At 46.1% G+C, this 25,088-nt stretch overlaps 1 protein-coding gene across 1 annotated transcript; it reads left to right on the top strand.

Moving 5' to 3' along the window:
• The first annotated feature begins 3,901 nt into the window (after positions 1 to 3,901).
• On the top strand, positions 3,902 to 24,871 carry LOC105751132 (uncharacterized protein C8orf48). Its single transcript, XM_031944451.1, is given in 7 exon segments — positions 3,902 to 4,150; positions 9,239 to 9,274; positions 9,277 to 9,531; positions 11,821 to 11,937; positions 16,083 to 16,318; positions 19,604 to 19,756; positions 24,625 to 24,871. Coding segments are annotated over 6 exon segments (900 nt in total). The 5' UTR covers positions 3,902 to 4,150; positions 9,239 to 9,240; the 3' UTR covers positions 24,730 to 24,871.
• Positions 24,872 to 25,088: the final 217 nt, after the last annotated feature.

The following is a 25,088-nucleotide window of genomic DNA, read 5'->3' as shown; positions in this document are numbered from 1 at the left end:
TGGAGCAAAATCTATTATGCTTCAGGTGAAGTCAAAAAAGCAGGGGTAGCCATCCTTATCTCAGATCAAGCAAAAGTAAAAATTGATCTAATTAAAAGAGATAAGGAAGGAAACTACATCCTGCTAAAGGGTAGCATAAACAAGGAAGCAATATCAATATTAAACATATATGCACCAAGTGGTATGGCATCCACCTTCCTAAAGGAGAAGTTAAGAGAGTTGCAAGAAGAAATAGACAACAAAACTGTAATAGTAGGAGATCTCAACCTTGCACTCTCAGAATTAGACAAATCAAACCACAAAACAAATAAGAAAGAAATTAAAGAAGTAAATAGAATATTAAAAAAATTAGGTATGTTGGATCTTTGGAGAAAATTGAATGGAGATAGAAAGGAATATACTTTCTTCCATCCCAAGTCTTAAACACAGCATAGGAATACAGTGAAAATTCTAACAAGTCGACCACTTTCCCACTCCCCCCCATCAGTCCAAATTACATCAGGAAAAGTGGGCAATGGCTATCAATTCCTTCTTCATGCTGAACAGGGACGATGCTCAGTCCGGGAAGGGGATGGGTCTGTAGCGTGGCGTGCTGACAAACAAAGGTTTGATCTAGGTCCCAGAAGCAAGTCAATATCTGCAATTTGACCAAATATAGAAATAAAAACAAATCTAACAAAGAAAAGTTAGAACAGTCTGAGATAGAAAGACTGGTCCGCAAGGACTGCTACAAGATGTGGCCTCTCATTAGTTAAAAACCTTAAAAAAAACTTGAATCTCCAGACACAATATCTAGTAACCAATAGATGACCAGACCAAATACTTATTTGCTCAAGTATTTAGGATATAGTGATTACACATAACCGGATTGGAAACAGCAAGGTATGACATAATTGAATTAACAATTTCTGATTGACCATTATAGAAATCAGTTACAGGAGGGAAAAAATGCAGTGCCTATTAACTACAAACCCAAGATATTTTACCTCTAGTAACAAATCCTAAACAGATATTTACTATAACCTTATCAGTTTGCTGCTTTTAAAATGTCTGGAACAGTTTAGAGGAAGGGGGGAGAATAGAATTCCATGTGACTGCCCTTCCCCCAACTCCACAAAGGTGGGGAGCGAAGTCACTCCAGGCTACCTAGGTGCTCCTATAACTGAAGTAGGAGCAGTGGGGGGCGAGTTTAAATCTTTACAAAAGATCCCTACCCCACCCAAATTTAAAGTAGCAGAAATCAGTGGGTGGGTGGGGGAATCCCATAAAACCTACATGTCCAGCAGAGCTGGATTTAAAGCATATAATTCATTTCTATCTTATTTCAAATAATAAAACAACATAGTTTCTTTCTCTCCTTCTGGCCCCATGTGGCCATTATTCCCAATGGACTTCTCCTGAGGTCCAACTTGGCCATAGTTGAAACTTTCAGAAAAGTCCTTGTTACATACTTTAGGTAACATTAGAGGCACATGACCTCTTTCAGGCAAGTTAACAGAACTTCTTCAACAAGCTATTGCTCCTTTAAGACCTTATACTTCAGGATAACCAATTCATTTCCCAAATTTGGAATCATCTTTAAATTCCTAATCAAATGTTTTCACCAGTTCAGTATTGAAAGAACCAACTCTCAAATTTGATCATTGTTCTTAAATTTAACAGAGCTCTTAAGTTACCGAAACAGACAAATTACAAACAGTTTCACCAAAATCACATAGAACACAGAGCACAACCAGACTGTCTAATAACATACAAGACATACAGAACACTGATCCCACTTAGACTGCACAATTACAACATTCAGTAGGACACTAACATTAAAGCCAAACCAAATGGCGTTTTTAAAACCCCCAGTCTTTGTAGGTAGCCCCTGACCATGCAAAAGCCGGAGGGGCCGGCATTACTCTAACTAACACAGGATGACCCAAGCAGGGAAACTGAGTCCCGTTTTCAAATGTATATACTTCCCACTCGATGGAAGAAGTGGGAGGACCTCTCTTAGAAATGCATGGAGATGCAAAGGACGGGCCTTTGTCTCTGGAAAGGGTTGGACAGAAAGAGTTTCCTCAAGCAAAGCATCTGCTCCAGGAAAAGAGTTTTGAGGCGGCGGAGTGTCTAGATTGCAGACAAGTAAAAACTTAGTTTTCCCAATCTTTGCAGTCTCCCTTGTATCTCTTTTTAGAGACAGAGCCGCAGCAATTCCTAAAGAGTCTTGATCCCTGCAGTGTCCACCACAAGATAAGGAAAGAAAAAGCTTTTTACCTTGTCCAGGATTCCGTATTTCACACTCCAGTAGTGACCCCCGCGTCCAGTAGGCCACTCATCAACCAAGCAAATGGCACCCCCAAAAAGGGCACCCTAAGTGACAACCGTGTCCGGTTATTCACTAATCAACCAAACCAACCGGTACCCCAAGAAAAGGGCACCCCAAAAGTGACAACCGTACAGCTGTGCAACCGTGTCCAGTTAGTCCAGTTATTCACTAATCAACCAAACCAAACAAACCAAACAAGTCTTAAGACATAACCAGATGGTACCCCAAAAGGTACCCAGACAAACTTACTCTCCTGTGGCCGAAATGGGGTTGTCTACCATCAGGCTATTGTGGCTGGAAACTGCTCTCTTTCCCAGGGGCTCTGGAAAGAAATCCAGGAGGGCTCTACCTCTCCAGGCCAAGAATTCGGATTCACAGCCACCCCGCCCAAGGCAGAGACCTGAAAGTCTCATCTCTAATCCTGCTCATTTTCTAATCATCTCACTGGGGGGGCCTCCAAATGTAATGCGGAAGAAACTGAGCAAGACAGAGATTAGAGACCAATTCAATAGTTTATTAAATCGAGAAAAATGCTGGGACCAAGGCATCCATGTTGATCCCAGGGCTAGACGTGACTATCATCTCAAAGAGTCTAGCCCCAAGTATCGGGGCGGCAAGCTTTTTCTGGAACAAGAACAATGACATTACTGATATTCTAATGACATCTGAAATGGGGAAACCTTTATCTTGCCAAACATTAAGGAATGTCTATAAAACCTTGATCTCAAACATTAAGAGGGGACGGTTATAACCTAAGGCAGAATACGAAATAGGACAATTGGAGAAACTGGGTCACCCCATTAAAAGGGGACTTTGGCATAACAATCTCTCAAGACAGTTGTGAAAACAGAGTAAGGCTTCATCACCCCAGAGCTGGAGTGGGCCTGAAGATAGTCCTTGGGCATTGACTCAAGGGCATACCTAAGTCCCCTTCCTGCTATTCTCCCATGACCTCATTTTCTACCTACCTCAATTAAATATGAGCAGCTAGGTACCTATTGGCCAAACTTTAATTTCCTGGGTAGTTCCCACCATTTAAGAACCTCAGCCAATGAGGATGAGGGTCAGTGGTGGGAGGGGCATTTGCGTTGGGCACTATTTAAAGTGTCAAACCTGTCCCAAAAGGTGCCTCCTCCTTTCCATTGCTTGTTGGACTGCAGGGACGCTGGCTTCTCGGGAGAACATACAATAAACTTTCGTTTTGCTCCTAGAGATCTCTCCAGCTTTTTTATTAAATGGTGATCACTCATCATTCTGAGCTCCAGAAAGGGAGGGAGGGAGGGAGGGAGGAAGGAAGGGGAAGAAGGATAGAAGGAAGGAAAGAAATAAGGAAGGGAGGGAGGGAGGAAGGAAGGGACTAACGAACGAACGAACAAACGAACGGAGGGAGGGAAGGAAGGAAGGAACTAAGAAAGGAACGAAGGAGGGAGGGAGTGACAGAAGAGCAGGCTCAGAGCCTGGTAGGACGGCTTTCAGCCCAGACCTCACGGCTGGGTAGGGCTGGCCCCAGCTCCTTCACTTGGTCCTCCCTGCCAGCCACGACCCCCGCTGACATCCTCCGATAAGCCCCTCCCTCAGAAGCCTAACCGCGCTCTCCTGGGCCCCACCCCCATTCTCCCGTAGTCCCCGCCCCCAGGGCCGGCTAAACCTAGCCTTCGTCCCTTAGGGCCACGCCCCCGTCGCGAGGAAAAGCCCCGCCCTCTCTGGCCGGTGCCTCGGGAGGGGGCGGGGCCTCCCAGTTGCCGGGAAAACGAAGGTTAGGAAGAGGCTGTGGCGCTGCTGCCCAGACGGGAGGAAGAAGCGTTCCCCCCCACTCACCCCCGGTACCTGATTTCGGTAGGCCTTGTTTCCCCCCCCTCTCTTCACACCCCGGGACGACCCCGCCCCTCTGGCTCTGGTCCTCTCTTTGGGAAACCCCCGAAAAAGACCCCGGCGGCCAGGCTTCTGGATTGGGGGCCTCTCCATGCAGTTCCGGGCCCCCTCAGTTACTCCCCCCCCAAACCCCAAAGCTCCGGGCCCAGTGACTTCCGGTGACTTCCGGTGACTGCATGAGGGGACTCCCCCCCCGATCTCCGGGACTGCTCGGTGTGGCCCGAACTGGACCTTTCTCCCTCCGGACCTCAGTTTTCTAAAGTGTACAGGGGGTGGGGGTGGGGGAGCAGGGGAGAAATTATTCCAGTCCCGGGACCATGATCCCGGTGTCCCCTACCAGTCCCCTAGACTTACTGGGGAGGCAGAGAGAGACCCCTCCTGGGAACAGCTGCACCCAACTAGGTATTTCGGAGGACACATCATGAAGGAAAGCAACAGCTGCAAGCCTTCTCTCCCCTCCCGCTTTGTCCCTTTAGCTCCTCTCTTCCCCTATCCCCCCTTCCCACCCTCTCCCAGTCTCTCTCTTCCCCTCTCCCATGTCTCCTTTCAGCCTCCCCTTTTACCTCCCTCCCTCCCATCCTCACCCATACCCCACAGGAATAAACCTTTGGAGACCAGGACTTGCCTCTGTTGGTTTGTGTGTCCTTCTTGGTGTCCTAGGGGCCTGGGTGGGGAGCCAGGAGGGGGCTGGGAATGAGGGTCCCTTTGGCTCCACTATCCCACTGAGAGGGTTTGCATACTGGGGGTAGGCTCTCCACATCTTTGTTGTTGTTGTTGTTCTGAACTTAAGAAAGAAAACAAGCATTTCCATAACAAAGAGAAATTGAAAGTAAGAGGATTGCTCCTGACCCTGCAGATCTAGATTGTACCAAGTTCCCTTTAAAAGTTATCACCTAACTTTCTCTCCCCTCCCGTGGCCACCATTAGACATCTGTCCATCCCTCTATCTCTCTGTCTCTCTGTGTGTCAGTTCTTTCCCTGGATGCAGACAGCTTCTTGCTTCATAGGCCCGTAATTAATTTGGATATTTATAAACATCAGAATGACTTGGTGGCTCAAAGTTGTTCAAACGATCCTGCTGTTGCTGTGTACAACTTTCTCTTGGTTCTGCTCATTTCGCCCTTCGTTATTTCCTGCAAGTGTTTCCACATTGTTTCTAAAATCATCATTCCTTATAGCAGAGTAGCACTCGATCTTTTTGAGCCCTTCATTGACCAACTGATGGGCATTCCCTCCTTAGTTCACCTTGAATTTGACTGCAGGTGCTGTTTTGCCCAGAGGTGGTGGAAAGGGCCTGGGAACCCTGGGTTCTACTCCCAAGACCCTTCTGGTCCTTAGGCACCAGTCCTTAGGCAGGGGCCCTCCTTTCTCCTTGTGCAGTGCCAGGAAGTGGGACTGGGTGATCTCCAAGAGCTCTTCTACCTGCTGTCTCCTGAGGCCAAAAAGGGACTTCCAACTCAAGTAGTTGGTGAGAGAGCTGATATTTTGGTCACCTGAGAGAAGGGAAATGAACATACTGTGTCACGTACCAACTGTTTGGCCCTTTCGTGCCCTAACATTGATAATGGAAAGAAAGCTTGGCAACAACTTGGAAGAATCATTTGATGGTTCAGAGAACTCAATAAACTGACACCAAACTTGGAGTAGAGTGGGGGTAGTAGGAGAAGAGAGGAGGAGGAGGAGGAGGAGCAGGAGACAAAGGGGGAGGTGGCTGAAGGCAGGGCCCGGGGTTGGTCCTGGCTCTGCACTAGGTCTGAAGTCCTAAACAAAGCTCTCGGAGGTCTCCTAGGTGACATGGAGCTGCTTGGACTGTAGAGAAAGGGCCCCCCACAATTTGGGGGTCATGAACCCCTTTGTCAGTCAGTCTGGGGAAGCTGATGGACCCCTTTTCTGAATCCAGTTTGTTGCCTTCATCCCTGGTTGAAGGAGATGCTCAAGATCATGTAGAAGTTACTGAAAAGGAACATGTCATTTGTTTCCTGCCCTAAGCGAGTTCACAGAGCCCCTGAAAACCATTGATGGACTCTGGAGGATGAGGTCTGTGCATCCCGGGTTCAGAATCCCTGGTCTGCTGGTGATCCAGCAGTGCCACTATATTCCAAAGAGATCATCAAAGGGAAAAGCTCCCACATGTGCAAAAATGTTTCTTGCAGCCCTTTTTTAGTGGCAAGGAACTGGAAACTGAGGGAATGGCCATCAGTGGGGGAATGGCTGAACAAGTTATGATATGTGAATGTAATGGAATATTATTGTTCTATAAGAAATGATCAGCAATTCTGATGGACATGGCTCTCTTCAGCAATGAGATGATTCAAACCAGTTCCAATCTATACCTAGAGAGAGGACTGTGGGAACTGAGTGTGATTCACAACATAGCATTTTCACTCTTTTCGTTGTTGCTTGCTTGCATCTTCTTCTTCTTCTTCTTCTTCTTCTTCTTCTTCTTCTTCTTCTTCTTCCTTTTCTTCCTCTTCTTCTTCTTCTTCTTCTTTTCCTTCCTCTCTTTTTTCTTCTTCTTCTTCCTCTCCTCCCTCTTCCTCTTCTTCTTCCTCTCCTTCCTCTTCTTCTTCTTCTTTCTTCTTCTTCCTCTCCTTCCTCTTCCTCTTCTTCTTCTTCTTCTTCTTCTTCTTCTTCTTCTTCTTCTTCTTCTTCTTCTTCTTCTTCCTCTCCTTCCTCTTCTTCTTCTTCTCCTTCTTCTCCTTCTTCTTCCTCTCCTCCTCCTCCTCTTCCTCCTCCTCTTCGTCCTCCTCCTCCTCCTTCTTCTTCTTCTTTTCGACTGGTGTGATTTGATTTTACTTGTGCAGCACAATAATTGTATGGACCATATTTAACATATATTGGACTACTTGCCATCTAGGGGAGGGTGTGGGGGAAGGGAGGGAAAATTGGAACACAAAATTGGGAATTTGCAAGGGGCAATGTTAAAGAATTGTCCATGCATATGTATTGAAAGATAAAAAGCTTTAATTAAAAAAAAGAAAAGAAAAGAAAAGAAATAATCAGCAAGGTGCTTTCAGAAAAGCCTGCAGAGACTTACATGAACAGCATCAGCTGTACGAGGTGAGCAGAGCTAGGAAAACATTTTATAGAGTGACAGCAAGATAGTGTGATGATTGACTTAGCTCTTCTCAATAACAGGGTGATCCAAGAAAATTCTGCTAGACTTGGGATGGAAAGTGCCATCCAGAGAAAGAACTATGGAGATTGAATGTAGATTGAACCATACCATTTTCACTTTTTTCCTCTTCCTCGTAGTGAGTCCCTTTTGTTCTGATTTTTCCTTCACTACATGACTCACATGGAAATATGTTTAAAATGATTTTACATGTAAATTCACGCTTGCTGAATTGGGAGGGGGTAGGGAAGTGAGAGAGAGGAAGAACAAATTTGGAGTGCAAAATCTTAGCAAAATAAATGTTGAAAACTATCTTTACATGTAATTGGAAAAAATAAAATATTATCAAGTGGGGAAAAAAGATTAAAAAAGAGAATCCCTCGTCTTTGAGGTCTTTTCTAGTATCCATTCCAACTGTTCAATATTTTTGTTCCCTTCTGCCCATTTCAGGACAAGGAGAGGGATAACTAGATGATGTTTTATCATATGGGACGTGAGGCAGAGGAGCTGAGATGAGGGCCAAGTAAAGAAAAAAAGGGCATCCCCCAGGAAGAGCTGACAGGGGGTGATCTGGTGTCCACTTTGCATCCCCCTCCCCACATAGAGCATGGGGAGCATTGCTCAGAAGGATGACCTTGTGTTCCGGCAACATTCTGTGTTATCAAAAGACAGTTTCACATTGTAGATCATAATTGTCCCAACTAAGATAGGAATGGGAACTGTTTCTATTTTGTTGAGAAGACTTTTTCCCCAAGAGTTGAAACAGAAACACTTTCCTGGTTCACCTTCAGCCCAGAAAACTAAAGGAATGGGACAAGTTGCTATTGAGCGTTCTGGGGAATTCACATTTTCACATCTAGTAAGGAGAGGAGGCAATGTGGTATGGGAGTAATAGGGCTGAACTCTATGCTTGAGAAACCCAAGTTCAAATGCTGCTTGTGAGACTTTGTAGCTGTATGATCATGAGCAATGACATCAGGGAACCTGTTTTGTGGGAGGGATGGTACTACAGGGATGGTGTGAGGAGCCACTGAGAGAATGTACATAAAACACTGTTTCAACTTGAGGAGGCTCAAGCACTGCTGTCCTTGGGACAAGATTTAGCCTGTGGGAAGCACTATGAGTTCCCACATAAGTAACTTTCAGAATAGAAACCTGAATTTGTAGCCTCATCTCTAAGCTTCCATTAGGTCCTGGAGATGCAGCCAACTTATGTGCCCATTTTAATCCCTTTTTCAAGGTTTCTGAAATAAATATTGTAGTAGCTATATCTTTCCCCAATTTCTGCTGGCCCACTAGCCCCAGACCATTGATGCTTTAAGACCTGTGATGCAAGATGAGGTTCACCTTCAAAGAAGTGGAGTTCATCTACTGAAATTGAATGGACCTAATTACCTAATAAATGACCCTCCTCTTTCTTTAAATACTCCTTCCTCTTGCCCTCCTTACCCTTCTTGTTGGGCAGGTGGGTGTCATTTAGCTGTAAGCCCCAGGGAACCTACTAGAAAACTAAGCCTCGATTTTGTGATTCAGGGAAACAAATCTAGGAGTTGTTTATCTCATGAGGCTACTTTGCTTCCTAACCCTAACTCCAACCTTAACTGTTCCCAATTCACTTTAAGAGAAAAATGAACATTCCCATATTTTTTCACAAATGTCTCTAGAGTCTTAAGCGGCAGAGACTCAATTCTCACAAAGTCTTTCATATTCTTGTGAGCTAATTTGCATGTCCGTTTCAGGCAGATGCCAAAGAGATGTGCCTTCCAATGAGACGTGGCTGGGGAAGCTCTCGTTTGTTGTTTCCAGTGTTTGTCCCTCTCTGCTAGCCACATAAGCCATGCTGGTTCTGTGATGCTTCTCTTTCCTTAGTCATGCCAAGGGAGTGGGCAAAGTAGGGCAGGGAGCAGAGAGCAAAGAGCTTCTTTTTGTTCTTGCAGCAATGCCTTATGTGGTCCCCAGTGGAGCCTCACCAAGATGCCCAGAGATGATTCTCATCAGTCACAAGTGGAGGGTAGCAGTGTTCCTTCTAATTATTCCAGTGAGACCGCTGAGTCCTTCACAGAGAAGGAAGGAGAGGAGGAGATGGTGGTGGTAGAAGATGAAAAATGTCACCTGACTGAGCGGAAACCCTGTGGCTCTTTGGTGTCTCCTGATGAATATCAGACTGAGTTCAGTGCCTCTGGGAGCCATTCTGTGAGCAAGCGGCTGATACCAAGCTCCAAGGATGAAGGTAAAGAAATCCCACTGGGAGGGGCCAGGAAAGGGTTGTGAGTCAGTCCATCAATTGGCAAATATTTATTAAGCATCTCCTACATGCCAGGCACAGTGCTAAGTCAATTCTTTTGGCCACAAACTCAGGGTTGCACTTCCTCCCACCTCCCACCTTTGCCCATTTTTCTCTAGTAGAGTGAGGCCAGCCCCACTGCCGCTGACAGGTTCACCATGGACATCAACAACATGCAGACCTCAACAGAAGCAACCCCTGACATGGCCCCCCCACAAATGAGACGTGTAGCTCCTCAGAGGACACGGGCCAAGTAGAGATAAAAGGTCCACACCAGGTGTGTTGCTGAAGAGGGCCCAGCTCTTCTGAAGAAAATATAGTGAAGGGTAGGGAAGGCCACTGGGAAGCCAGAAGGAGTTACTTCAGCAGCTCCTCAGGATGGATATCTACCTTCCTCCTCACCTCCCCTTGCCATGCAGCCAAGTTCTTTATCCTTCTTTCTATTCCCTTTCTATCTTGGTTTCACTCTCTTCCTGACAGCAGATCCTGTCTGTGAGTTGTACATGCATTAGGGACCTACCTGGGATTGAGAAGTAAAAGGGACCTCAATGTTGTGGCCAACCTTGGACTGACAGATGAGTCATTTGAGACCCACGGAGGGGAAGTGACTTGTAAGAGGTCACATGAGGAATATTGAGAAGAATCGGATTTGAATCCACATCTGTTGATTTGAAATCTGGTCCTCTTTCTGTGATACCACACTCTCTTCTTCTAGATCAGGGAATGCAGGCCACGTTGAAGATTTCTGTGCAATGAAGGTAATCCAAAAAACACATCTGCTCCAGGAAAACAATGGGGCTCATTCCAAGGCCAGCTAGTACTGATTTGGGATAATTTTCTATTTGGGATGATCCATTTCCACAGGCCATTCTCTCCACTGGCACCAGTCATTGAGATTTGTCTGTCAGGACAGTTCTGCAGTGTGACAGTGAGGGGGAAAGAATGACGAGGCATGGACTGATAGTGGGTGGACTTCAAGAAAATTCAGGGTTGCGTGAGCAAAGAAGCTAACCATTTCTGCATCTCCTTAGGAAATAGACCAAGCAGAAACAGGTTCAGATGGCAACTGGGGAAAGAAACGATTGGCTTGCAAGGGCTCTGATCCCTAAAAGAGGTTAACAGGGCAAGCATCCTTCAGCTCTTTGGACAGGGTGACTTGGGTACACTCTGTAGCCTGGAGGATGACGCTGGCATGAGAGAACATCTTTTCTCAAAATTTCTCAAAGTTTCTGAAAAACGATAATGGATTTTTTTCCCCTTGCCGTCACTTCCCAGTGACATCTCCCCAACCTCAATAGCATCTTCCCTGGTAACAGAGAAGTACAGTTCAGCAAAGAAAACCCACCCGTTGGCCCTTTCTAACATTTGCCATTTTGAGCCTCTGGCTTTTTGCTGCCTCTCCTGAGTGGTGCCGGCTTCTTTCTCAGTTCAAGTAGTTGGTCTCTTGAGGTACTTTCCAATTTAGGGGTTCTGTGGGAGCCTGTTCCTTTCACTGTAGTCACAAAGGAAGCCCTCCTACATACTGCTGTTTGTGTTGATTTTTCTGATGTCTCAAATAGGGGACTAAAGAGCGGTTTAGTGTTCTGGGATCTAGTGTATTGATTTGGGTTCACCACTGGGTAGAATGTCCTCAGGAAGTCAAATGTGACCTTAGAGGACATAGCACCCTGCATGGGATCCTCCTAGGAAGGCAGGTCATAACCCCAACCCCCGAGTGTCTCTCCTTTAGACTTTTATAATCCTTCCAACTCAGTTATTGGAGATTCCTACCATGGCCATAAAGAATGGACCAGATCATCCTGCCATCTGGGGGAGGGGGTGGGGGGTAAGAGGTGAAAAATTGGAACAAGAGGTTTGGCAATTGTTAATGCTGTAAAGTTACCCATACACATAACCTGTAAATAAAAGGCTATTAAATTAAAAAAAAAAAAAAAAAAGAATGAACCAGAAAGCCTTTTTCAGGTTCTTCCCATGTGCATCTCACTGTAGAAAATGCACATAGTAAAGCCAACCAGTCCCTGCCTTTGGGAAGCTCCACTAGGGGAGGCCGCCCAGAGAGGATCGATCAGGTTCTCAGCTAGCTTCATCCAAGTAATGACAATACCCTATGATGGGTTCCTGAGGTTGAACCAGTGACGGCCTCAAAGACTGTGGTGACAAGAGCCTCCTTGTTGTGTAGCCTTTGGTAGCTAGCCCTCTACCACAGTCAGCTGACATCTCCCTGTTGTAATTTAGATGAGCCATCGGACTCTGCTGCTCTACAGGAGAAACTGAGTCAAAGGTGGATCCAGCATCTCAAGGCCAAAGACAGTCCCAAAGGACAGCCCCTGGCAGGCCCCACATCCCACACAGGTAAGCCTGGCCTTGACTTAACAGTAACCACCTCCTCCTCTGACTGCTTTGTCCATAGCTGTGTGAGCCTGGGCAAGGTGCCTAGGCTTTCTGAGCCTCAGTTTCCTTCTCTGTAAGACAGAGATCATGCTTGCACTGTCTACCTTTCCAGGGCTGCTGTGAAACAAGCCTTTTGTAAACCTCCAAACGTTATAGAAACGTCAGCCAGCCTGAGACAATTTCTCAAGCAGAAGGAAGGTGGAGAAGAGGCTGCCATGCATCTTCTTCTTTGCTGGGACAAAATGCTGAGGTTTTGGCCTTCTTGTACTTTCAGGTAAGGCAGAACCAGAGAAAATGCTCCAGGAAAGCGTATAGAGGCACTGGGCAGATGTTTTTTTTTTTTTTCCCTGCACAAGTGGAGGGTTTGTTGTCATCGTGATTCATCCCTTCAGAGGATGGATCAGATAGTAGCATCATCCTGGCCCCTCCCTTGCTTTGGCAAATAGCAAAGGACCCAGGGAGCGGGTGGTGAGGAGCAGGGCCAGGAGGCCTGACTCTACTGCTTTGTGGAGTGTGGAGGATGGGTGACTTGTTTCTGAATTCCACCCCCTCTGACCACCCACCCCCCCAGCTCTTCAGACTCAGGACTCGAACCTAGCCAGGCCTTCCCACGTTCCTATCTCTGCCCTGCAGTACCGCCGGTACTGGCACTCGTCTCAGGTTCGGATAGAACTGTATTTGGAGACTGAGGCCTTGGGTTCTCTTATTGGCAGCAGTGTGATGAAGTGGAAAGAGGCCTGGTGCTCAAGCCCAGGAGATGTGGGTTCCAGTCCTGGCTCAAATGCATAATTGAGCTGTGGGGAGGGTACCCTGATGCAAATATTAGCCAGTGTTCCTCGTACCCCAGGCTTCCGTTTGTGGCCCAGGGACACCTGCTTCAGGCGACTTGGAAACCATCTTTGTTACCATCCGAGTCCCCAGCCCCTCCCCCACCCCAAGTGTTCTTGACCTTGTGCTTGTGTTTTGTACCAGTTTGACTCAAGATTAGGTCTCTTTAGTTGAGTGAGGCATATGATTGGGGAGTATATGGAAACCACCCCTTGTCACAGGGTGGCTCATTTTCTCCATCTGTTTTGTTCTGGGTAAATGGCAGATATGCTCCTTCCTGCCGTGCATGACAGAACCATAGATTTAATTTTGAAACGAATAGCTTTGCTCCATTCACTTTCCAAGACAATAAGGCCACTTGCTTCCAGCAAAGGAAAACCCACTTCCGGTAATTGTCTTTCCTCGATCCTAGCTTTCTGACTGTAGGCGATGTTAAGTATATATGCTCCTTAGACGGCATCCCCTGCTCTTTACACATGAAATGATGCCATCAGCCCCACTTCCAATGTGACTGGAAATAACAGTGCGCTTCTCAGAAAGGAAAAGCAGCGTTTGCTTGTGTGAGCCTTAAAAATGCTCATGGTTTACATTTGGAACCACAGGGCAAGTCCTGTGACAGTGAAGGTAATGAATGCCCAGGTATTGCAGAGTGAACTTTAAGGAAGAGCCCAGAAGTATCAGACATTTCCTCATTGTGGACAAACTTTGACATTTTAGAGCTCAAAGAAACATCTGATCCAATCCTCTTGTTCTCCAGCGGAGGAAACTGAGCCCTGAGAAGCTCTGTGATCAGCTTATGGTCACGTCGATACTAGGTAGCTAAAGCATGTCTCCAGCCTTGGAATCCAGGGTTCTTTCTGTGGGTTGTCTTCCTCTTATCAGTGTGTGCGTGCCTCCGTCCCTGCTAGCGTCCCTTTGCTAGCAAGCAAAGCCATTGCCATGCCTTTATTTTTCAAGATGCTTTGAATTTCATTACCTTTCTGCTAGATGAGCTTAAAAATGGCCCAGTTCTTGATGCCATTCTCATGGACCTCTGCATGGCCTTCTTCATCTACATTCTTATGGATTCTTTCTCCTAGATTTTAGTTATATTGGCCACCAGAAATATTATTTTTCTGCTCCTCTTTTGCATGAAGATATCTGGTTTCATTCTTTTCCCTTATTGTGCCCCAGATTGCATTTCCCTCTTGGTTTATTATAGTCAGTCTACATTTCTTGGGCACCACCTGTGTGCCAAGCATTCTGTTAAGCCACAGGCATACACAGAGTCCCCAAAACTCCATCCCTGCCTTGAAGGACTTTGCAGTTCAGACATGCATACATCAAACATACAGGCTAACTGACTAGGAAATAATTAAGAGGGGGATGGCCCTAGAATTAAGAAGGGTTGGGAAAGGATTCTTGAAGATGTTGGTATTTTTTGAGGAGAGTTGAATGAATGATGCAATGCATTCTAGGGCTAGGAGACAGGCAGAGATAATGACCAGCAGTGAAAGATGGAGGGTCTTGGTGGTGGAGCAGCCAGGAAGGCCAGCGTCAGTATGTATGGAAGAGCCCCTGTCCATTAGTAGGTTTAAGTACATGGGAAATGTATGAGAGAACAGGGGAAAGGCAGCAGGGTATCAGTGGAGAGGAGTCAGGAATTCTGCGTGCAATGGTATCAGATTCCTTCTCCTTAAAACTATCCATCTGCCAGCTGATGTCTGACATCCTTTTCTTCTCTAAAGCCCTTCAATCTCAGAGACTCGAAGGCCTCCACCCTTTGGCACAAGGAATGGACAAAGAGTAAAATTTGGGCCTTTCTGCTGCCCTTTTCTTCCCCTAAGTCTAGCCAATGGTGTAGAAACATAAATATCAATAGAGATAGAGGGGTGATTCCATATCCTTTTAGACTTGGATGTATGTGCCATAAAAGTCAAAGCCCAAAGTAAAAGTCCTGTATTCACCCCAGACTATTCCCAGCAGTACTTTTGTGGTAACCGAGTAGGCTGATGACCTGTGCCCACTGATGGAGGAATGTCTGGGAAAGCTCTGCCAGACGAGCTCTACCAGACCATAACATAGGGCAGCTACAAGGAACTCAGAGAGACAAAGGAACATGACTGTGAGCATCAATTAACTCCAATTTCTTTAACATTCTTGTTTTAAAACGTGAGAGTAGCCTTAGGTAGGCCTTAGAACTGAAGGAGCTTTCCTTGACTGGCTTTTTGGAAGTAGAGGTGGATTTTTGCTGGGAACTGTATAGAGAAAGTTTGCACTTCTCGGAGAGAGAGAGGAGGGGTGGAACTAGATGACTTCTGGGAGAGATCCATGGGATTCTTTCCCATGGAAGAGAAACACCAACCGTACCGTGGTTTTCTAGATGATGTCTATCAGAGACAGTTGGTTGATTTTTACAATCATTCCTGCTTGGAGGGAGATCCAGTGAGCCATGGTTCTCCCCCTAATTGAAATGTCTTCTTCCCCAACCAACATCTCCTCACTGTTTATAATTATCGTGAAGCAGAAGACAGCATGCTAAGCGCAAGGCCAAGCGATGTGCAGAACTGAGGTGTAGGGATCTTTTATTCTCTTGAGTGGAACAAGGGTCACGTCAGCGGCCTCAGAGATATGTCTTCCCCAAACCAGCCATTCCCTGTTTGACCTAAGCTCCTTCTAAGGATTCCCCTTCCAGTGCAGGCAGAGTTGGATTACTCAGAAGTTCTTCCTACTCTTAGCTTGATCACCTCCAATGAGGCAGATGTGTTGTGTAATCTTAGTCTGGCATTTGAACGAATGGGCAAGACAAGGATTATTCCAAAAAGACTGAGAAGATCTTGATTCCGGTGAGACCAAGGCTGTCAGATCAGGATAGTGCCCTAATGTGATTCTGTGGCATTTTGTGGCACTTCCCGGCAGAGTTGAATAGACATGTGAGCCACCATGTGACTCGGGCACTTTATTCTGAAGAAGAGGGAACCGAAGCCCAGAGAATGAAGTGCTCCTTGACCACCCCTCCTTCTCTTTCTCTCTCTCTCCCCCCTTTCCCCCACCGGGAGGTGGTAGAGTTAGGATTTGAACCCAGGTCCTCTAAAACCTGGGTATCCAGGTCTCTTCTGCCATGTTATGATGCTTTCCCTTCTGGTGTGCTCTACCCATCACTCTAGGAAATCTATTGTTTTCTCTTCTTTTCCTTCCTAAGTGATAAAAGCAGAAGCTGCTGGAGATAGAAAATAAGTGAACCTCCTGAACCTGATCTTGTAGCTGACATTTTTCTTTTGGGTATGTGTTGTTGACAGATGTCACAGAAGCATCTAAGAGTGAACGGGATGCCATGCAGGCTTTTTGTGCCATTAAGATAAACCTGATTCGTCGTCAGCTGAACTCTCGGGTGGCGAATGGCAGTGGCCATCAGAGGCAGCAGCAAGGATTGGTTACAGAAAAGCCAGTGACAGATGAGATGAACAACTGTGTTGTTCCTCATCAGCTGATAAACAGAATCTCTCAGCAACACCTGAGGGCCGCACCCAGCCAGGTACAGTAACTGGAGCTTGGAAGCACCTCAGGAAAGGAAAGCTTTCTGATGTATTTATCCGGAAAGGGACCCGCGTTTTTCTCCAGCCTCCCAGATCCTGTGACATTGGGCTTGATGAAAACCAAATCATGGAAACAGCCAGGCAGATGGAGGTGAGGGGTGGGAATGAGGAAGTCCCAAGGCAAGGCAGCCCCCAGCATAGTTGGGGGGGGGGGAAGCTTGGAGTCACCAAGGAATGGCTGATCTCTTCTTGCTCAGTGGAGGAAAGGGAAGCCACATTAGCGTCGACAGCCTGGAAGAACACTGAGGGGAGGGGGGCTAGTAGTCATCGTGAGGACAAAGGGGTTGGCAAAGGAATTGTTACCGGGAATCCCGAAGCAGTATCAAAGGACACATCCAGAAAGCTCAGAGTGAGCTCTGCCTAATTGTGATGCTCTGGCTTGACCCAGAAGAGTTGAGATAATGCAGTCTCTCCCTTCTCTTAGGCGATGTGTGTGTGTGTCGGGGGGGGGGAGGTGTCAGTGGGGAGAACACTGGGCAGGTCCAGTCAGACTCACAGGAGGTGAATCTGGGTTGTTTTGCCACACTGCCCGTTAACCCTCCTGTTCTTCTTTGTTCTAAGGGCCACTTCTGTGGGGGGGCGAGGGGAGGAGAGGGAAACGTACTTTTTGGCAACAAAGTTTGTAGGAAAGCAGAAGATACCAACAAAGAGGTTTTCAAAGGCCAAAGAGCCAACAAGGGGAAATTCTGTTCCGAGTCTGATTCTTTCCAGTAACTTTGCTTGGGGTAGTGAGTGGGTGTGTTGGTGGGAATGATGGGAACCATAGGAAGAAGTGACCTCCCCATCTTAAAAGTGGGACTTTTTTGGTTTGTTTGATTTTGAGACTTTGGCCTCTGAGTCTCACCTGGACTGGAAATAAGGTGACCCCTTTCTGGATCGATGCTACTGCTGATCTTGCTTGGGGCTCTGACCCATTCCAATTCTGACCTGGGCCCCTCCTCAGGCAGCCTGCCGGCCCCTTGCTCTTGGGGCTTCACCATGTTAGTGCCAGACTTAGTCTGGACACCTGATCAGCTTAGGGCACCACAGCTCAGGACTCCTGAGCGCAAATGATTCACTTGCTTCAGCCTCCAGTCAGGATTTCCAAGTATGGGCACCACACCCAGCCAGCTTAGAATTTGTGGGAGGGAGGAGGGCAGTGCCAAGTCAGGGCTGATATGCACCCTAGACTTGGTAAGGGTGGGGTACATTTCCAAGGAGTCAGAGTGGATTTGTGAGATAGTAAGGACTAAAACTCTCCTTTAGGAAGCTCTTGATCAATTTTGACAATTCTGAAGAGAAAGAAGAGAGGATATGGTCCATAGAGAACAATGCGAATCCATAGCCACCTCACTTATTATCTAGCATTGTTTGGGGGGAAGAAGCAAGAGTGAATCATAGAGAAGGTGGAGAAAAACATAGCATGTATGAATAGTGTTAGAGGGCCTAAATCTTTGAATGAACTAAGGCCTGGAAGTAAACCAAAGGATCTTGGAAAGGAGTTTTGTTCTGTTTCTGTTCGGGGTATGCCGTATGCTAACATCTGTTTACCTGTTGTCTTGGAATCCAAATGTTGTAAGGCATTTACTTCAGAAAGGCTTTCTTGGGAAAGAAATGGGCAAGTATTGGCTAGGTGCCAGTCCAGTTGGGTGGATCTGGACCCGATTGAATAGCAGACAGCAAGACATAGCCATGAATGGTTTGCTAGGAGCCCAGATTGAGGTCTTTCTTAGAGGATCTCAGGGTCTGCCGCTGTCTCTGTGCTGGCCAACATTTTCCCGAAAGCTTTGGCTAAAGGCACAAATGACTTTTTTCCTCAACCGGCAGGGGTAGATGACCAAGCTGGCAGGGGTAGCTCACACATTAAATGAGAGAATTAGGACCCCAAAGGAACCTGGGAGTGGGGAGTAGGGGCTGGAATGCGGAGGTGAATCTAGTCAGTTGGTTGACCAGTAAACATCGATTAAGCACCTACTATGTGCCAGGCACTGCACTAAGTCCTGGGAAACTAAAGGGAGGCCAGAGGCAGTCGCTGCTCACAATCTACTGGAAGAGACAGTAAGCAAACACATTGCCGGGTAGAAGATGAATCAGAAATGTTGAGCAGAGGGCAGGCACTAGAATTACGAGGGGTTGGGAAAGGCTTCCTGCAAAAGGTGGGATTTTGAAGGAAACTGAGAGGCGGGGATGAGAAGGGTGAGCATTCCAGGCGTAGAGCATAGCCAGAAATGATGCCTGGCATCACGAAACGGAGTGTCTTGTTGGAATAGCCAGAAGGGCAGGGTCACTGAATCAAAGACTGCAAGATGGGGAGTAAGGTAAAAAAGCAGCAAAGAGAGAAGGGGCCTAGATTGTGATAAGTCTTGTTCAGGAAGGGCTGAGAGTCCACAGACTCGGAGCTCCTTTCCCACTTGGAAATTTTGTCATTCTCTTGTCTGTTTCCGGGGACCGCGGTACTAATGAAAATTTTCTAGAGACCCTTACACATGCAAGGAAGATAGATATACCTTGCCTTGACAACTGCCCATCTCTCTGCTGGATGAGGTCAATGTCATATTCCCCTGAAAGGGATTAAAGGCCAGTAGCCAGTATGTGTAAGAATGGCAGGTGCAGTGTGCTGGCAGCTCTCTAGTTCCCTTTTTGGAGCAGCCGGTGGTCCAGTACATAGAGGGCTGGGCCTGGAGACAGGAAGACCTGATTTTGCACCCAGGCCCGGACACTCAGTAACTGGGTGACCCTGGCAAGTCACTTTACCTCTATCTGCCTTGGGCTCCTCACCTGTAGAGGGAGAGGGAGATAGTCTCCACCTGCCTATGTTGTTGTAAGGAAAACGTGGGCTACTCTCTGGGAAGGCTTTTGCAAACTCTTGAACGCTGTGTGAATGCTAGCTCTTATTAGCAGAGGAAATACTTTCAATTTGCCTCTCTCTCAACCCCAGGGACCTAGGCTTGGGTCTCATCTCTGCCTCTGAACCAGCTCTGTGACCTCAGCTGATACAGTTCCCCTCAATTTGTTCATTTGTCAAACAGGGAAACCCACTCTCCTCACTTGACAAGATAATGGTGGGGATTAATGTAGCAAAAGTACATTTTTCCCATTAGGCTCCAAAAAGATGTCAGCTGTCGTTACTCTTTCTGCGTCCACGTACGGGTTATCGATCGTTACTTTCAGAAAGGAGTTGGATGACGACAGAAACTAGGGCTAATGGCATCCGGTCATTTCTCCTTCCGATTTCTAATTTCAAGGTGTCAGCAGTTAAAAAGCACAACTATTCCCAGTGCCCAGAGTGTACCAAGAAGAGAGGAGAACTCTCCCAGCTGACCTTTGTGCGCCAGAAAAAGACCTTCCTTGAGTCAGCACTGCTCAAAGAGAAAATGGACAAGTATCGTCATACCAAAGTGAGTGGCCCTTAGGCACAGGTTGGCAATAACCCATATTTCTCTGGGGTTTGACAGCTGTCAAAGAGCTGTCCTCACTAGATTCTGAAGGAATAGCTAGCAGAAGCAGCTGCAGCGTCCTCCTCATTTTAGTGTTTGAAAAGTTTGCGATTTATTTTGAATATTCTTTTCTTTTTAAATTGTGTCACAGACTTTCTCCCTCCCTCTCACTCCTCCCCCACCCATTGAGAAGGCAAACAAGATGATATCAGTCATACATGTGAAATCGTGCAAAATGCATTTTCCTATTAGCCATAACTCAATAAAAAGCAAAACAAACAAACATACACCCCATCTGTAGTTGCTGTGTCCTTAACCTGTTTGGTATTAATGCATCGGTATTTATTAAGTTATATTACTTTGGGGTTCTTTCTGTATCCTCTAGATGGAGGTTGGTGCCTTCATCCTCTGTTCTTGAAAACAGTTTCGTGGTGGCGTATAGAGATCTGGTTTTTTTAATGTTTGGCACACATTATTTGCAAGTCTGCTTGGTCCTGGAGGTTAAGCCAACCCTGGGAATATTAACTTGCTGCTTATGTACTCAATTCCTTTAAAACATTTTATGTGTCATAAGCAGCTACAATTTCATCAGTATAGGGAACACTCAGCCTGGTAAGTCCTTATCCAAGTGCCAATCAAGAACTCAGCTGTAACTTGGAGTCTCAGACAGTCCCTTGGGTCCCTGAGAGTTTCAGTGACAGGCCACACAAGTCAGAGGTGTTCCTGACTCCCAGGCTCGCCCTCCCTCCCTGACCTTGTGCTGCTCAAGTCATTGCATGCCCCTTAAGTCATTAGTGTTCTCTTCCTCTTGTGTTAATGTAAATGGTCTAAGGTATTAATTTTCCTCTAATAAGCATTGAAGTCTCAGCCCATAAACATTCTTTCTACTTGCATTTTTGGTGACCATTTTTTGGTCACATTACCGAAAACCAGGGGTCCTCAAACTACGGCCCACAGGCCAGATGCGGCAGCTGAGGACGGTTATCCCCCTCACCCAGGGCTAGGAAGTTTCTTTATTTAAAGGCCCACAAAACAAAGTTTTTGTTTTTACTCTAGTCCGGCCCTCCAACGGTCTGAGGGACAGTGAACTGGCCCCCTATTTAAAAAGTTTGAGGACCCCTGCTGAAAACAAAAAGGATATTTTTAAGACTTGTGCTTCTAGGCTCATTGGAGTCTGAAAACTGTGGTCTAAAATTCTCACTCAAAAGTCTCCATATTCCCTGTGTAATTTCCTTCTTGTTTATCTTTCTGCTGGATAAACAGCAAGTTTCCAAGTGAGAGAAATCACAAGATCCTACAAGTCTTTTTTGCATTTCTTTTAAGTTCTCAGTCTCTCTGCTGGCTTTTTTATGTATTGCTGTATGCTGCTTGCTAATATTTTATTTTAAAATTTTGAAAATTGATATTCACTACGGACACTGGCCTATAGTTTTCTTTTTCTGATTATGATTCTCTCTGCTTTAGGTATCAAGACCCTAGTTGTGTTCATTTTTTTCCCAGAGGATTTTTTGGCTTTATTCTTAGTTCTTTATAACCAGCTGGCCCCAAACCATCCACTGCACCTATCCAGACCCTGGCAATCTTGGGACATATTGCCATCCTCCCAGCCATGGTAACCTGCTAGTCTGAAGATTCCCATCCATATCAGATACTATATATATCTCCTTCCCTTTCCACTTCTTCCTGTGAAGTAGAATAGTAATCAAAGCAATACTGCCACTCTTTTATGTATAAAAGCTTCTCATTTTTGTAATCATACTATTCTTTTCATGCTTGATAGAAGTCACTGATAAATCCATCTGGTTGTCAAATTTATTTTTCATTCAGAGTTCATTTGTGACTTCTTTGGTTTTTTTTTTTTTTTCAAAGATTGGGCTATGTAAAGTCTTCATTTCTCGTTCCGTCACTTGGACTCCTTTAGATATATGTGGATATTAATCCATTTTAATCAATTGTCAATTTCATTTGCATTTTGTTGAACAAAAATCATCTTCACTGATTTCCTTCATTTGTTCTGACTTGTTCTTTTTAATTTTTGTGCTGGCCATTTGTCTTCTTTCTTTCCTATATTAAGCAGATACAGTACTGATTTATCCCTTGGATCATTTTTTCCCCTTAGCACCCAACCTCTAGTCTTATGTGTTTGTCAGTTCAGGGCAGCAGAAGAGCTGCTTTCAGCTGTGATATTCTCTCCTTTGAGTTTTCAGCCTTTTGCTCCTGACCCTTATGGTAACTCAGACGGAATTTGTTTAAGTGTGTTTCTCGTTTCTAAAATATCTTTGGATCCTAAGTTTTAGGCCATTCTGCTACCTTTCTCCATTTCCTAGGTGAATTCTTCCCATTCTGATTCAGTGCTATGGATTATTTATTGTATATTTCTCTCTGCCCTATCCTTTTTATACTTTTTCCTTTCTTTGACCCCACTTCTTCTTTACAGAGACTAACAGCAAAGGTGTGGGGGAGGGGGAGGTGCTGAACCTTAATGAGTTATATGCATGGTGCAGTCTGCTTCTGTCCCTCCTCTTCCTCTCAACCTGTCCCTGGTTATAGATCCTTCTAATTTCTCTCTTTTCTTTGTTCTCCAGTTTGTGATCCTCCCTTCAGAGTCAGGTTGTGTTTTGCTTCTGACCAATCCCGGACGCTATTCTGCCTCTTGAGTCGCCTTTCTCTTCTCCCTGTTACTACTACTCCCTGATTCCTTGTTGACCTTAATATATACTTTTTCTTATTAAACTCTGGCCGTGTGTGTGTGTGTGTGTGTGTGTGTGTGTGTGTGTATCTGAGGATGCACATGATGCATGTACCTACATGAATATTTGGAAATGTTCTTTGGCATGCAAAGCCCTTTATCACCCAGCCCCCTCCTTCCTTTCTAGTCTTCTTTCATTTCACTCCCCAGCACATAGTTTTCTATCCAGTAGCCTTGGCCTCCTGGCTGTCCCAGGAAAAAGACCCTCCATCTCAGCTTTAGGCATTTTATCTGGTTGCCTCTCAGACCTACAATACTCTTCCTCCTCTGTTCCAACTCCTGACCTCTGTGGCTTCTTCTGAGTCCCAACTAAAGTCTCCCCTTCTACAGGAAGCATTAATGCTTCCACCGTTCTTAATTCTAGGGCTTTCCCTCTTTTAATGGTTTCCTATTGAGCTTTCTGTTTGTCCATTTGTGTGCATGTTCTCTCTCCCATCAAACTGTAAGCTCCTTGAGGGCAGGGGCCTATCTCTTGCTTCTTTTCCTGTCCCCAGCACTTAGCACAGTGCCTGGCACATAGGAGGCGCTTAATACATGTTTATTGACTCGAATTGAATCGAGCTACTAGCCGTGTGATGCCGGGTAAGTCACGTAGCCTTTGCCTGCCTAAGAGTCCTGATCTATAAAATGGAAACGATAATCATGCCTACCTCCTGAGATGATATCTATAAAGCACTTGCAAATGTTAAAGCGCTATAGAGAGACTATTTTTCTGTTTCTTCTTCTTCTTTTGATCAAGATGATGGCGATGATATGTCATCATTGGGTAGTGCTTCTGGGTCCCTGAGATGCTCCTAGTTAATCTCTTCTTTATACAGCCGAGGGCTCAAGTTTTGGGAGATGGGGGTGCCTTCCATGGGTTCATCCCAGAATTCTGTGATTCTCCCTGAGCTAATTCGGTTTGTTGACAGGTGGCATAGCAAGGGTCAAGGTATTCCCATGAGTGGGACAGAGTGATAAAATAGATCATTCTGAGCATGTGAGTTTGAGAAGCTTTCGCACACACAAAATCGGTGAATGAGCATAAGGGAAGCATCCAAGTAGATGACAATCTGATATCAAATCTCCTCACTCAGTAGCTGCTATCCATAATATAGAGACAACTGACAGAAATATGGAGGATCAGAAGCCATGTCCCAGCAGGGGAGTAGTCATGGGGTATGAATAGACAGTCGTCTAAAGAACTGTAGACTGTTAAAGCCAGCTGCCCCAAATCCCTCACAGCAAGAGAAATGCCAGCCAAAGCCGCCCTGAGGTTGCTCTCCCTACCCGGCAAACTGGGTGCCAAAAGTTGGGAAAGGTTCCCATTGGAAGGATGCAGAAAGCCTGGCACACTCATGGGGTTTGTGGTAGTCTATGAATCCATCCCACCATTTTGGAAAGCAATTTGCAACTATGTGAAAAAAGTGACTGAAATACCTATACCCTTGGACCTGGAGGTTCCCCTGCTAGGCACATACCTAAAGCAGATCAGTGCTCAGAAGGAAGGCCCCAGGACACCAAAACTTTCCTCAGAGCAGCACTCTGTAGAGTCACAAAGACATGGAAACTGGGACTATGCCTGTGGTTGTGCTATACAGGTCACCCGGGTGTCATGTAGGAGACTAATGGAATGCTAGTGTGTTGCATCAAATGAGTATGAAGAATTCAGAGTCTCGATGCAAAACGTACATGAATGGATGCAGAGTGAAGTCAGGAGAATCGGGAAACCAGTATAGACGCTAACAATTTCAGTGGAAGAAAGAACAAGAAATCCACTGAACTTGCCTTCTGTGGAATTAGAATGTCCGGGTCTGGCCCCACAGGAGCCGCATGGAAAGGCACCCCCCCCCCGCCCCTTCCTTGCAGTGCTTCATGACGGCTGTGGCCAAAAACTTCTGTACCAATTGCCATCCTTGTAGGGATAAACCTCCCCCCCTCCAAGGCTCGTCTGGTGCTCACAGGGAAGACCCAGCAGGTTTGATCAATGTTTGGTACTCCAGGAACTGGAGGAGGAGAAGTGACCATGTCCTCATCTTTGTCTTAGAAGTCCTCATGGTCCTTGTTCTTGTTACTGGTGTCCTGTCTCTTTTTCTTCTAGGACTTTCTCAGCTTCATTGGGGAAATCCACAAGAGCCTCCCCAGGCTTTCAGATGACCCAGAGACCATCTGGAAAAGATTAAACGCTCGAGGTCAGGTCGAGTAGAGTATGGTTCGGCTTGGCCCCAGAGTAGGATGTCGGATTGAAATAGCGGGCCCTCTCATCTCCACCCTCGGCCCTGAAGCCTAAAGCCCTTTGATGCAGCCAGCTGTTAAGAATAACATGGCCAATAAACAAATGTTTCTGTCGTATGTTTGATTCCCTATCGTTATTCCTGCAGCCCCACAGGGACATCCACTTGGGGGTTCTGTGCAGACCTGGGCACTTCACCAAAGACTCCCGAAGGAGCTCTTGGGCACACAGCCCTATGCTATGCCGTGGGGCTGGGGCTGGAGGCACTCTTCAGAGGAGACAGTCCTCTCTCCCTTACCTGCCACCTGGTAGGGAGCTAGGACACAAGCATC

Source organism: Sarcophilus harrisii, chromosome X (assembly GCF_902635505.1).
Source record: "Sarcophilus harrisii chromosome X, mSarHar1.11, whole genome shotgun sequence".
Taxonomy (NCBI): domain Eukaryota; kingdom Metazoa; phylum Chordata; class Mammalia; order Dasyuromorphia; family Dasyuridae; genus Sarcophilus; species Sarcophilus harrisii.
This window is presented reverse-complemented; position numbering and strand designations above follow the sequence as displayed.